The sequence below is a fragment of the Hydra vulgaris genome, chromosome 12 (genome assembly GCF_038396675.1).
Source record: "Hydra vulgaris chromosome 12, alternate assembly HydraT2T_AEP".
Taxonomy (NCBI): domain Eukaryota; kingdom Metazoa; phylum Cnidaria; class Hydrozoa; order Anthoathecata; family Hydridae; genus Hydra; species Hydra vulgaris.
In genome coordinates this window covers 68,465,001-68,479,061 of record NC_088931.1, presented here as the reverse complement: position 1 = coordinate 68,479,061, position 14,061 = coordinate 68,465,001, and the positions used below count along the sequence as shown (strand labels likewise).

The following is a 14,061-nucleotide window of genomic DNA, read 5'->3' as shown; positions in this document are numbered from 1 at the left end:
GAAAAGACAGTCCTACTAAGGAATGCAAGAAAATATAACAGAGAAGTTTTCTTATAATAGAGAAAAGTGACAGAAATATAAAAAATAAATTTGATAGTTGAGTCCTTATGCTTTAGATAATATTTCTCTCAGAGCACCGGCTGCCATCTATCATGATAGGTGAATGACAAAAACTTTTTTGAATAAACAAATGTAAACTTAAGCTAAAATCAAAAATAAACAAACCACAAACTGAGAAGAGAAATAAAAATTAAAAAAAAAAAATACGAAACTAAACTATAAAAATTGAAGTCTTATATTTCATGTTAATTAAACTTTCCAAAACAATTTATTTATTGAAATATTATTGAAAAACTTTATAGTTTTTAACACCTTTTTTTTTGTTGAAGGTAAATTCTGGCTATTTGATTTTAAAAAAAAAATACTGGTCTGATTAATGCACTATTGTAGTTAGCAAAGGACTATTACTCAGCATTTTTGGAGTAATTGCTCAGTTATATGTAAATAAAAATTTTAGAAAATTTGCTCAAATTTTTATTCATGTAAAGCTGAATAATTTAATTTTCAAGTTGTCTGTTAATTGTTATCATGCTTTATAAAGTTCATCTTTTTTCTTCCAGTAACTTCCATCTCTAATAGTGGTTGCTTGCAGCCTTGTTGGAAGTAATTAATAAAAAAAAAATTAAAAATTTGAAACTTATATTTAATATCTTTCAATGTCTACTTAGCAAAAAAAATAATAATCTGTTAAAAGAATTTGAACCAATATTCAATGCTGAACCAACAGTCGCAGCTTCAAAGATACGATTATTAATCATCTTATGTTCTACACTATTGTAATCAAGGAAATTATTAACTTTAAACTATTAATTGACTTCTAAATTAAATCAGTTTCATTTTATGGTTTGTTTATTTTTAATTTTCTCTTCAGCTTGGTTTTTTCAGCGCATTTTTAAAACACACTAATTATCAAAATATGTCATGCTTTGGTTAAGTTGTCAAAACAAAATACAGTGTACATGGTCATATATATACATATATATACGTACGTGTATGTGTATATATATATGCCATCCATCATCTAACAATACTCAATATATATTAAAAAAGAATAAACTTTTTCTTAAATTTAGTTTCTATTCCTATTCCTATCCCTACAAGCACTACTTACCTCACAACCACTATATATCAGAAGTAATGTAGCAATTAAAATAAATCTTGTTATCGCCTTTTTTTTGAGGAAGGAAAGAGGAATTTACACAATCAGAAGTACCCATAAAATTCAAAATAAATTTTGTTATTGTTTTTTATATATATAAATAATTTTGAGGAAAAACAGCAGGTTGAATGTTGTTCTTACTTGTAATCATTTTAAATAATATCAAATTATTTTAATTTTAGAAATATTAGTCTTGTATATAATATTTTTGAGAATTTTTGAGATGAATAACATAATAATTTTTTCAGGCAACGATGAAGTGTTTTTAACCAATAGTTCAACCAAAGCGTTTCAAGATAATCAAACATATAAAAATGGTAAACTGGTTGCTGGTCAAAAATACACCTTGTTTCAAAGAATTATTCTTGATGATGTAATTTTTAATTATTGTTATTATGGTATTTATTGATATTTAAATACTTTCAGCTAAAATATATTTAGAGCTTTCATATCATAAAAGTACTGATACAGAGTGAACGAAATGATAAATATATAAAAATGATGTATATTATGTAATATTTATAAAAGAAATAACAGCATAAATGGTGTTATTTTGTATTGATACTAAATAACACCATTTATGCACTATATTTATTTAATTAGTAGCAAAAATGCGGCAAATTGCTGTTATGTTTAATATTACTATTATATATACTATTCGATCTAATAGTTTTATATTGAAAATTTGGCATTATATTGAAAATTAGGCTAACAAAATAATTTTTTTTTTTAATTATAGCTTTTTAATTAGTTAAAATCTAAATGTTATTACACTAATTACAAATTATTAATGATTTTATGGTGCAATTAAACAAAGTTTATGATTAGTTTCATTTAAATGCAGTTATTACTAGCAATGTTTAAAACATTAAAAAAGTATAATCTGTGAAATAAAATCAATAAAGCATAATTGTAAAAAAAAACAATATAAATATATATCTTGTAAAAATAGTTTCCAATAATAACCAACAATTAACTCTCTAATAAATAAAGGAAACTGCAATGTTAAATCAAGGCTTAGGTTTCATGTTTTATAAATGTGTAAATGTCACAAACAGAAAACACAAAAAAATTGTTGAACATTTAATCCTAGAAATAAAAGCATATTTAAAAATGAGGTTGCAACTGATGAGCTCATTTTTTATACATAAGAGAAGCAACAACCATACAATAAGACTATCAACTTGATTTTGTTATAAAGAAAAGAAAAATGTATTTATTATTAGAATAAACATTTATATTAGTTCTAACAAATTAGTTTTAAAAAGTTTATAAAAACTGTAGATTTAAATTTTTTTACTTCAGCCGCCATTAAAAGAAATTTTTTTTTTTTTTAACAAGTTTAAAAAAAGATCTTTCAGAATATAATAAATGCTACTTCAGTATTTAATTAATGTTTTAAAAACTGGCCTGAATATAATAATGGCCATATATTCACATTGGCATTGTTTGTTATTTCTAGACTAAGTATTTCATTTGATTTTTTTTGTTTGAATGTTTGTTTATTTGTAAATGCAATATCTGAGAAGATAATTTTTGTTAATTTTGCTGAAAAGTATATTTTACTTATCTCAGTTTTTAGTGGTTTTTTGTTACATAGATTTTTTTATCTTTCTAACTTTCTTTTTTTTTTCTTTTGCTCTCTCTCTCTCTCTCTCTCTCTCTCTCTCTCTCTCTCTCTCTCTCTCTCTCTCTCTCTCTCTCATATATATATATATATATATATATATATATATATATATATATATATATATATATATATATATATATATATATATATATATATATATTACCCCATCCCATTTTGACCCTTGTGAACAAATTTTAACACGGAGTGTAATAAAAAATTTCCAAGGTATTGTTTTCATAATGAAATTTTTTTATTTTTTATTTTGGATGATTCTTGCATTACTCTTTTAAAACTCAACATTTTTTGAGTTTTTAAAGGCATTTTCAAACAATCAGCGCGAATAGGAATTTAACGCACAAGTTCATTATGAAATTAAAAAAACATGGTTTAAAAACACGATAGCATTGAGGCCCAATTCACAGCAATTAGAAATTTGTCATATGCTTTTGATCTCATACAGTTTACCCACTTCAAGACCTGGCTATTTAAAAGAGGTTTGTACAAGATTAACTAAATTTCCTGGCCCGCGAGTATTCTTGTTACCCTCCAGCCATCATTTTGGAGAGCTTCATATAGCCCTAGCTGTAATTTTTTTTTTTTTGTAATTCATCTCCCCAAGCCCAAGAATGCCACTACAGATGAGGAGGCTATTTGTGGTTATAACCATCTCCCAACTCTATAACTCCGAAACACAAGCCTTGATGAACAAGGCCGCTGCGCGGAGAAACTAAGTTAAGCGCGGTACTTCCAGGGACGTGGTGGCAGTCGAACTCCAAACCTCTCGCTTACAAAGCGAGCACTCTTACCACTACACCACTATCGCAGATTAAGGTAAAACTAATTAACTTTAATCTTATCTTTACCGCAGGTAAAGATAAAACTAATTAACTTTAAAATACCTTTTTGCAAAAACAAAATGTATAAGTTTCTAATTTTGAAATTATTGACATTTAGACTTTTAAGAAGTACAGAGATTATTGTGAAATTGCGGAAAAAAATCAGACTATTAGGTGAAAATTAACAATTATGGAGCTGTTTCACACCCTTTGAATTTCATGAAATTCAAGTTGCATTTAGCTATAAACAGGCAGGTTTTTATTCAAAGTTATAAAATACTCCATGAGATCAATAGAATGGCTGACTACATTTCCCTCTCCAGGGCATTGGGGTTTTTGACCAGCAACTTTTCTGATTCTGCAATTTTTAAAGTAAAATTTAATTTCATAAGTTTTGATATTTTAGTCTTATTATTTAAGAATAATTTATGTCATATAGTAAAAAATTGTTTAAAAACAATGGTTTAAAATCAGATGTAAAATACAAAGAAAATAACTCTGAGCCAATTTTTTTTCCAATGACAGACTTTTCTTAAAATCAGTAGAAATATAATAAAAATGAAATCAATAGAAATAGCACTTTGATTTTATCTTGTCAAAATTAAATGTAATAAGTTTTTAGCAGTGTCATTTAAAATCTGATTTTATCTACATTGCATTGTTTTTAATTCAAACTTTTAAGATCAACAAGACTATTGGCAGATGTATATTGAGCTTGCTGCAGAGGTGAAGTTCAAATTATGGTAAAACCATAGAGGTGTTAGGTGCTGGTGTTAGCATCTTTTGATCGAGATCACAATATAAAAATTGTAAAGTGTTCTATACTCAAAAACAAAGGGAGGTCTGAAAAGATGTAAAAACGAATAGAAACAAAGCTAAAATCCTTCTGAATGCAGTTTTTTGTTGATAAAGACCAGCCACTAGGTCTTGAGTTGTATATTTCACCAGATTACTGGTTAATTTTTGAAATTTATTTCTCAAAACAAGAAATATATTTCTTGTTTTTAAAAATAAATTGCAGAATAGGATATTTATTTTTAAAACAAGAAATGTACATAATGAAAATAAAAGATATATATACAAAAGGCTGGTATACCTACCTTTGAGTAGCGGGCACAATCACCTGATCTTAATCCAATTGAGAACCTGTGGTCTATATTAGATTCTAAACTAAAAGACAGAAAACCTTGTAATGAAGATGAATTATTTTTGAAAATTTCAAAAGGTTGGAATTCACTGAAGTTAGCTTGTTAACAAAACTAGTTGAAAGCATGCCCCACAGATGCCAAGCTGTTATTGATGCAAAAGGTTATGCGAGCAAGTATTAAAAATGAATATTATACTTAAAACTGTTTGAATTTCTATTTAGTTATATCAAGGGAAAATGCAATTGCATTAAGCATTCTATATTAAACAACATAGATGTAAAAAATTAGAAGACATCAATTTTACCATTCTTTTTTAAAAAAGTTGAATTTTTCTATTTTAGTTGATTTTTACTAATTCCATAGTTTTGTTATAAGTCTAACTGTTTTATTGGCTTTTTTTTATTTTTAATGACCTTTAATGACATATTGTGTAATAGAAGTTATTATTTGACATATTTTAAATAAAGTTAAAAAATATTTGAGAAAAAATTATTCTTTCTTTTGCTTTTTTTAAGAAAATCATGCTGTTCCATTTTTTATTGAGGACACTGTATTTCTTGTTTTAAGAAAAATATTTCATGAAAATTTATATGTATATAAATATTTATTGTACATTTCCAACATTTAAACAAGTTTGCTTCAGAAACAAGAGATCTGTGGCAGTGACAGATCCAACATTTTTTGGTGTTTGAGCTAACATGGAGCAAAATCCAAACATTTGTATGTTTATACTTTTCGCAAATAATGATGTTTTTTAAAAAGTTGCAACTAACTTATATTCATTGATAAATTTCAAGTATTGTTTTACAATACTTTTAATTTATGGATAAGCATTTAAATGTTATGGCCATGTAAAATTTGTAACCCCCTTAAATTGAGGGGGGTTTAAACTTTATATGGTCAAAATTTATGAATGCTGAGAGATAATACTATGAAACTTAAAATTTATTGATGAATACGAACTTAGTTAAAAATAGCTAAAAATTATTTTACAAACTTGTTGTTCTTAAGTTTGGGGCAGGAAAGATAAAGTTTTAGGGCTTTTTTTGTTTCCAGCCTCCAATCATTGCAATATTTTGTAAAGCATCATTCTTTGACATTAGTATAAACATACAAATGTTTGGAATTTGCACCATATCTGTTAGTTATCTCTAACACTAAAAAATGCTGGATTCTTCACTATTTTTTGGATTAATGCCTACTCTAGGCTTTTTCTGAAAATGAAGCAAGTTTTTTAAGGAAACTTTTTTGGAAAGTATTTATTAAGTATAAAGTAACAGTATTTTTTTAGAAAAACATCATTTGATACAAAAATGAGGTAAAAATCATAAAGTTTGTCGTATAACAAAAAATCACTTTACAATAGCTACAATAGCTGTTAATTTATCTAATAATCACTTAAAGGGGTGTTAACGTAAGGAGTGTTACTAAAACTTTTGTAACTTTTGAAATACAAGAGATAATTTTGTTCTGTAAAAAGATTAATAACACCAATGCAATTTGTATTTGTAATGTAATCAGTGAAAGATAGGTACAACATATTTCTTAAATTAATAAGCACAGTGTTTTTTTTTTTGGTACAGGAATGCATTAAGAAAATATCATTTAACAAATTAACTGGATTTGACACCAGAATCTATTTGCACCAATGCTTGGAAATTGTTCTAAATTTAGGTAAAATTGTAAAAAGTGTAACTTAGAACAATTGGCGCAAATACTTTTATCAAGAAAAAATTGAAAATTAAATAATTTTTCGATAAATATGACCGCTACGCCACTCATTAGCCACATATATATATATATATATATATATATATATATATATATATATATATATATATATATATATATATATATATATATATATATATATATATATATAGATATATATATATATATATATATATATATATATATATATATATAGATAGATATATATATATATATATATATATATATATATCTATCTATCTTCTATATATATAAAAGGCAATGTGTGTGTGTGTGTTTGTTTGTTTGTTCTCTATAGAAATCCAAACCGCCGGACCGATCTCGATGAAATTTGGCATGGGGGTAGTCCTCGAGGGGGAGAAGGTTCTTAGCTGGGTTTTGACCCCGTACCCCGATCCCCGGGGTCAAGGGGGCCCAAAAATGGGCCCCCCTGACCCCGAGGTCAGGGGGGACCATTTTTTGGGCCGATTTTTTAGGCCCATTTTTGGGCCCATTTTTGTGTACAGATATCAGGTAAGCCAGTTTAAATATTGGCCCGGGCAACGCCGGGTAACTCCAGCTATATATATAAAGGGCAATGTGTGTTAGTGTGTGTTTGTTTGTTTGTCTTCTCTTCTATATATATAAAGGGCAATGTGTGTGTGTGTGTTTGTTTGTTTGTTCTGTATAGAAATCCAAACCGCCCGACCGATCTCGATGAAATTTGGCATGGGGGTAGTCCTCGAGGAGGAGAAGGTTCTTAGCTGGGTTTTGACCCCGTACCCCAACCCCCGGGGTCAAGGGGGCCCAAAAATGGGCCCCCCTGACCCCGGGATCAGAGGGGACCATTTTTTGGGACCATTTTTGTGTACAGATATCAGGTAAGCTAGTTTAAATATTGGCCCGGGCAACGCCGGGTAACTCATGCTAGTATATATATATATATATATATATATATATATATATATATATATATATATATATATATATATATATATATATATATATATATAGATATATATATAGATATACGTATATATACATATATATATATATATACATATATATATATATATATATATACACACACATACACATATATATATACACACATACATATATATATATATATATATATATATATATATATATATATATATATATATCAAAATTTATTTAAAAATAGTTATATGTTGCCTTTTTTATTGAAATCAACTGTGTAAGTTTTGTTAATAATGTTAATGAGTTGTAAATTCAGAACTTTTGTTTATTAATTAGCTATTCTTTATTAATTGTATTTTAGAATCAAATACTCACTAGTCCATGGTTTCCTGAGTTTACTGGTAATTTTCAAAATATTTTTTTGGGGTTTAGTAGACAGCTGTATATCTTTACAGTATTTCTTTACAGTAATTAATACCAAATGTGTACTAAGTATAAATTTTTTTGTTATTATTTTAGGCTGTATATGCACAGGATAAATATGATTATTACAGTTATTTATACATGTTCATAAACTAATAAGACCTTTCAAATGAGTTATGATTGTTATTATCTTAAAGTATATTAAGTTAATATTTAAAATATAGTAATAACATAAACAAAATTTGGACCATAATAATTAAACTTCTAAATAAACTACTAAAAAATGTTAAATTAATAATGTGATATAAAACACTAAAATTTAAAATAAAATTTACCAAAATAAAACAAATTTAAAACTAAAGCTGAAATTAGTTAAAAATAAAAAAATATAACATGTTTTTGATTTTTTTATTTAAATTTTTAAAAAATTTATAAGATTAAAATTAAAGATTATCTTTACCTCACAAACTAGTTTCACTTTGTTACAAATGGTCTGATTTTAGAATGATCTGTATTATGATTGGTATAATGGTATGATGATTTGTTATGAATGTTAACAATTTTATTAATGCGCTATGAAACAAAAATGTATCTATAGCTTTTTTTTAAAAAAAGCACATTATTGAAAGTTAATAGGAAAACATTTGTTAAGTTTCTTATTTATGAATAACAAATGAATAAAGTAAATGCATATAAATAAAAATTAATGAGCTGTAAAAATAATAATAAGCAAAAAAATATTTAAAAAATATATATATATATTTTGAATCTTGTTTTCCTTAGAGATTAAAAATTTGTATTAAATTAAAAGACCACTTTTAAAATAAATTTGAAAATATTTTAAATTTTAACTTACAAGGAATGTACACTGTCTATGCATTGACTTGGTATCAATGGATTTACATTATGTTTGCTACTCTCCACAGTAAGTTTGATTAAACTAGGGTTGTCAAACGCATAACACACAGGCCATGAGTTAGACTTGAAATCTAAGTATGAATATAATAAAGCATGTGCCTAAAATCTTCTTTATGTTTTTATTTTGAATAGCAGACATATTGTGACTTCTGGAGAATCTTTAATAGTATCAATAATAAGGGCAAAACTGTTATTCCACCTCTCTTGTATGGTTCAGACTTAATCACCTCACCTAAAGACAAAGCTGTTTGCAAAGGACTTTTCATCAATATCATCTCTTGATTCCACCAGTTACGTTTTACCTGATATAGTTGTCAAACAGGTTGATCCATTGCTTGACATTCGCATCACTCCACCTTCTGTATCTAAAGTGATTTCCTGCTTAGACACTTCTACAGCTTGTGATGCGGACAACATACCTGTTATAGTCTTGCAAAGTGTTCTACGGAGCTGTTGTCTATACTTTCAAAACTATTTAACAAGTGCTTATCAGAGTCTTCTTTTCCAGCCTGCTAAAAAGGAGCATCTGTTATCCCTATTTTTAAAAACTCTGGAGAATGATTTGACTCGTATAACTAGCATCCCATTAATCTTCATAAGCAAGGTTTTTGAATCTTTAATTAACAAACACTTAATTTCTCATCTTGAACCTAATAACTTACTTTCTGACCATCAATATGGATTTCGATCTTCTCGTTCTACAGCTGATTAGCTAACAGTATTAACTGATAGGTTTTATTGTGCATTAGATAAAGGTGGAGTGGTTAAGGCCATTGCTCTTGACATTTCAAAAGCTTTTGATAGTTTGGCATGCTGGTCTTCTCCATAAGCTTTCTTTTTATGGTTTTTCTGGCAATCCCTTAAGATTATTGAATCCTTCCTTTCCAATCATAGTATAAAAGTTGTCCTCGATGGAGGACAACTTTTATACTATGATTGCAAAATTTGCAAGCCAATCATTGGCTTTGTATGGATTACTGTTGCCATAACTGCCCCAGATATGGCAACAGTATTCCATACAAAGCCAGATTTGAGATTTATATCTCTATAAATCTCAAATCTGGCTTTGTATGGAATACTGTTGCCATATCTGAGGCAGATCTTCTAATGATGCCCTTTCTCTTTTAGACAAGGTGCAAAAACGCATTGTAAACATAGTTGGACCTGCTCTTTCAACTAACCTCCAACCATTATCACAACGTCATAATGTTGCTTCTCTTTCACTTTTCTACAAATACCGTAATGAGCATTACTCTAAAGAGCTAGTGTCCCCTGTGCCATCTACTAAAATTCATTCTTGTGTTACTAGTCATTCAATTAAGTCTCATCCTTATTCTGTGGCTGTTCCTAAGTGCTCCAATAACTCTTATTCCTCAAGTTTTTTCCTCGAACATCATTTCTTTGGAATTCGCTTCCTTCATCTTACTTTCCTGATTCATATAATTTGCCATCTTTTAAGTTGTCTGTCAATCGTTATCTTGCTCTATATTCTTCATTTTTTCTCTTCCAGTAACTTCCAACTCTAAAAGTAGTTTCTTACAGCTTTTTTTGAAGCAAAGATGAAGAAAAAAGTATATAATGTTGTTCAAAAAATTTTTTATATGATTGTGCTAAGCTTTTTATTATTTTTTTCCAGCTGTTTTTGTAGTCTTCACTTCTTCAACAATGAGGGATTTTTTTTTCAGTAACGTAAAATTTGTTGTCAACATCTAAAATTTTTGTAATGGTGTCAACAATAGGGTTATTTACCAAAATAAAAGACTTGAAAAAATTTGCCAACTTTATCTACAGTATTTCAAATGCTATTACGGAATTTACATAGGCAAAAATTCACCTTCTTTAAGGTGTTATACAAATAATAAAAAAATTTAAGTTCCGTAATATAGACTTGCAAAAAGAAACTTGCAAAACGATTCATTTCAAAAGAAGACTTGCAACAGTCTCTTACAAAAGAAGCATTTTGAAACATGCATTTACAAAAAATACTCATATTTGTTAAACTGTTAACAAAACAAAAATAAAATTCTATTATTTTTTGTTTAAATAAAAACAATGTTAAATTATTTTTCAATTGTCTATACATTTATCTGTAATATGTTTGTGTGTATATATATATATATGTATGTATATATGTATGTATGTGTATATATATATATACACATTTTCCAATTGCTACTTTCTTCAGGAATTTTTTTTGCAATGTTGACAGATTTCAATTTATTATTAATTATTGGCGCATCTACATGATTTCATAGATATGATGTAGTTGCTTTAAATTTTCTTCAATGTTATTCATTTTATTTACAGGATTTAATTCTTGTTTGTTAAATGACTTTTTAGAAGTATAAATTATGAATACTGTTATTTATTTATAAAGAATTTTAAATGCATTTGACACTAATAAATATTAATAAATAAATAGCACTTAGTTACTCGGTTAATTAAACATTTTTGGTTCATAAAACATGATTAAATTAATCTATAATGACATGTTTTGTAAATGACTGTTCTGCAAGTTACTGTTGCAGAAGAATTAATTTCGACATAATTTTAATTTTTTTATGATTGTTTCAAAAAGTAAAGTTTCATATTGTAATATTTTGTGATTCTGAAAAAAACATTTAATTAAAAACATTTTGGAATATATAGAGATATTTAATTTTTACATTTCTATCTATTTAGCAAACAAGTTTTCATAATGGGCTTCGAAACATTGTTTAGCAAAAATGCTTGTTTGCAAAACAAGCGTTTGTTTTTTTCCGCAATTTTACAAAATCTCGTTAACAACTCTAGTCTACAAGTAGTTTTTATTCATTAATTTAGTTACAAAGCAAAAATTTTAAGTTTTTTTATTAAATATTAACTTGAATAAATGCTCACAAAAATATTAAAGGAGATGTATGTTTAAGTGCATGTAAAATTAAAACCCCAAGAAAAAATGTTGATTTTATAAAATGTCAATTTTTCTAAATGGTGTTAGAAAATAATGCCAAAAAAAATGATATGAAAATTAATTACGAAATAAATGCGAAAGAGTCTATAAGTGGAAAATGGTCAAAAACTTTAATGGTGTGCGTTTCTTTAGTTAAGAAACACACACAGACTTAAGAAGTAAAACTATGTTTTTTTTTTAAAAAAAAATAAAACATTTATATTATTTAAATTTTAAAAAATTGTCTTAAAGTGCAATTATTTTTATGTTGGAAATATTATTCTACAGGTAAAAGGACCTCAAAATGCAGTGGGACCTCAGTATGTCAGGTTGGAAATAAATCAACATTGAACTCGATTTTTTTAATAAACTCTGAAAGCTCTGAAAAAAATAATCTGAATAAAGAATGTAATGTTAAGTCATAAATAAAAAAATATTACATGTAATACCTTAAAAATAGTCTAAATTACAAAGGCGTTGAAAAAAGTCTACAAGCTATTAACACACTTTTTAAAAATAATTTTGAATATTTCAATCCCTTCTAAAAATAAGTTTGCAGAACTTTATTAGAAATGTTGCCTTAAGACTCCAAAAATATTGCTAAAAAGATGCATGCGGAGAATAAATCCAATTTTCTTAAAATCTCCTTTTAAAATACCTAGCATTTTGAGGTGCTGCACCTAACGTTTTGGCGTACCAAATCAAAAACTATATAACAAACTTTAATGATTACTTTTGATAATTTTTTTAATAACATTAGCAAACTTAATAAAAAAATTATGATAAAAAAGTATATAAATAAGATCCTGGGAATTTTCGAAGCTTAGTTGCTGATCAAAGATTCTTTCCACATGTACATACTTCTTTAAATTTATAGAATGTCTCAATTTGTTGTTGTTGTTTGGATTTCCTTTCTTTATTAGCTTTCACTTTTTTGTCTTTGTCTTCCTTGATTGAAGAAACCTTTTCCAATATTTTTTTCCCCTCTATAGAGGCGTGAACCTTGGTAACTCTAACATTTTCCTTGTTTATTTTAGGTGTTACTTTGGATATTGATTTATCAGATATCGTTTGATAAGCTTCCATGGCATTTGATAAGCTTCCATGGCGTTTTTGTATTTATGTTTTCAATATCTTGCTGAGCCATAGCGAAAATCTTTTGGAGATGAAATTGTTATTGCTGTTGATAATTGATTATTTTCAGTATTTTCATTAATACACAGCTCAGCTCGTAAAAACTTATCTTCCTGCATCCACTTATCACTGAGTCCTCCACTTAAAATGCCAACGTTTTTACCTTCATTTTTGATTGTTTGTTTTGATGCTCACTCTGGCCATAACTCTGCAAGTATATTCATGAAATCTTCTCAGTTGATTGTCATAAACGAAGAATGAAGTACAGATTTAGCACTTCTGTATTCAGAGCGCAATTTCTGATTGATTTAATCAATGAGCTGAGTAACGCCAGTTGTGTCAGTTGGAGTGATAAAAAGTCTAATATTTTTGCTTCTTAAAAATGTCAATACATCGTTTTCAAATTTTGAAGAGTGACCATCAGTACACTTAGCAGTGTACTGTGATCCTGGCTTCCACCATCACTGAGGGGGTTTCATCATGATTATAAATTCTAGTGATATTTATATCTCCCTGCCTTACACCTGTTTCTAATTGATTTGCATCACTGAAATTGACTTGCATCACTTTGCATCACTGAAATTGCATCTGAGTTTGCATCACTGAAATTGACTTGCATCACTTTGCATCACATTCTATAAGTTCTTCCGCTAATTCGTTGAGGTGGTTACATGCCAAATTTTTTGTGCAGTTAAGGGCACGATTTATGGATATAGTTCCTTGTCTCTTTTTGGTAATGTACTTTTGATACTTTGCATTCCAACACTTCCAAAAAGACTTGCTAAGCTTCTTTAATTGGAGTGCTTGTTGAGCATTTGGTGATAGCTTAGTAATCTGACGTCCACGGAGGTTTCTACAGGCTTGCTTTCTTACTCCCAAAACATTCAACATTATCCTTGTCAACTACAACTTGTTTAAACCTTGGAAGCACCTAACTAAATTATTATAACAATATGAGAAAACTAAAAAGTATACGTTTAGTTTTCTTAATTAACAATATGAAAACCAGGATTTTATTACAGATTATAGCAGTTTATTAAAAAAATGTTTAATTTCTCAATTATGTGTACATATTACCTATTCTTGTTTCTTATGTAACAGGCTAACGATTCTTCTTCATCTTTTGTAAAAATTGAGCAATATTCCTTCTCGTGTCCAGTTACAATGAC

General features: G+C 27.5%; 1 protein-coding gene across 2 annotated transcripts in view; it reads left to right on the top strand.

Annotated features, from left to right (window-relative positions):
- Positions 1–14,061, top strand: part of LOC136088953 (uncharacterized) — a 149,970-nt gene that overhangs the window by 119,358 nt on the left and 16,551 nt on the right. For both annotated transcript variants that reach the window (XR_010642664.1, XM_065814239.1), the window contains exons 17-18: positions 1,468–1,592; positions 7,847–7,886. Coding sequence is in view for 1 of the 2 variants with exons in the window: in XM_065814239.1 (XP_065670311.1) it covers positions 1,468–1,592; positions 7,847–7,886 (165 nt within the window). In the remaining variant the exon portion in view is untranslated. The remainder of the gene's footprint in view (positions 1–1,467; positions 1,593–7,846; positions 7,887–14,061) is intronic.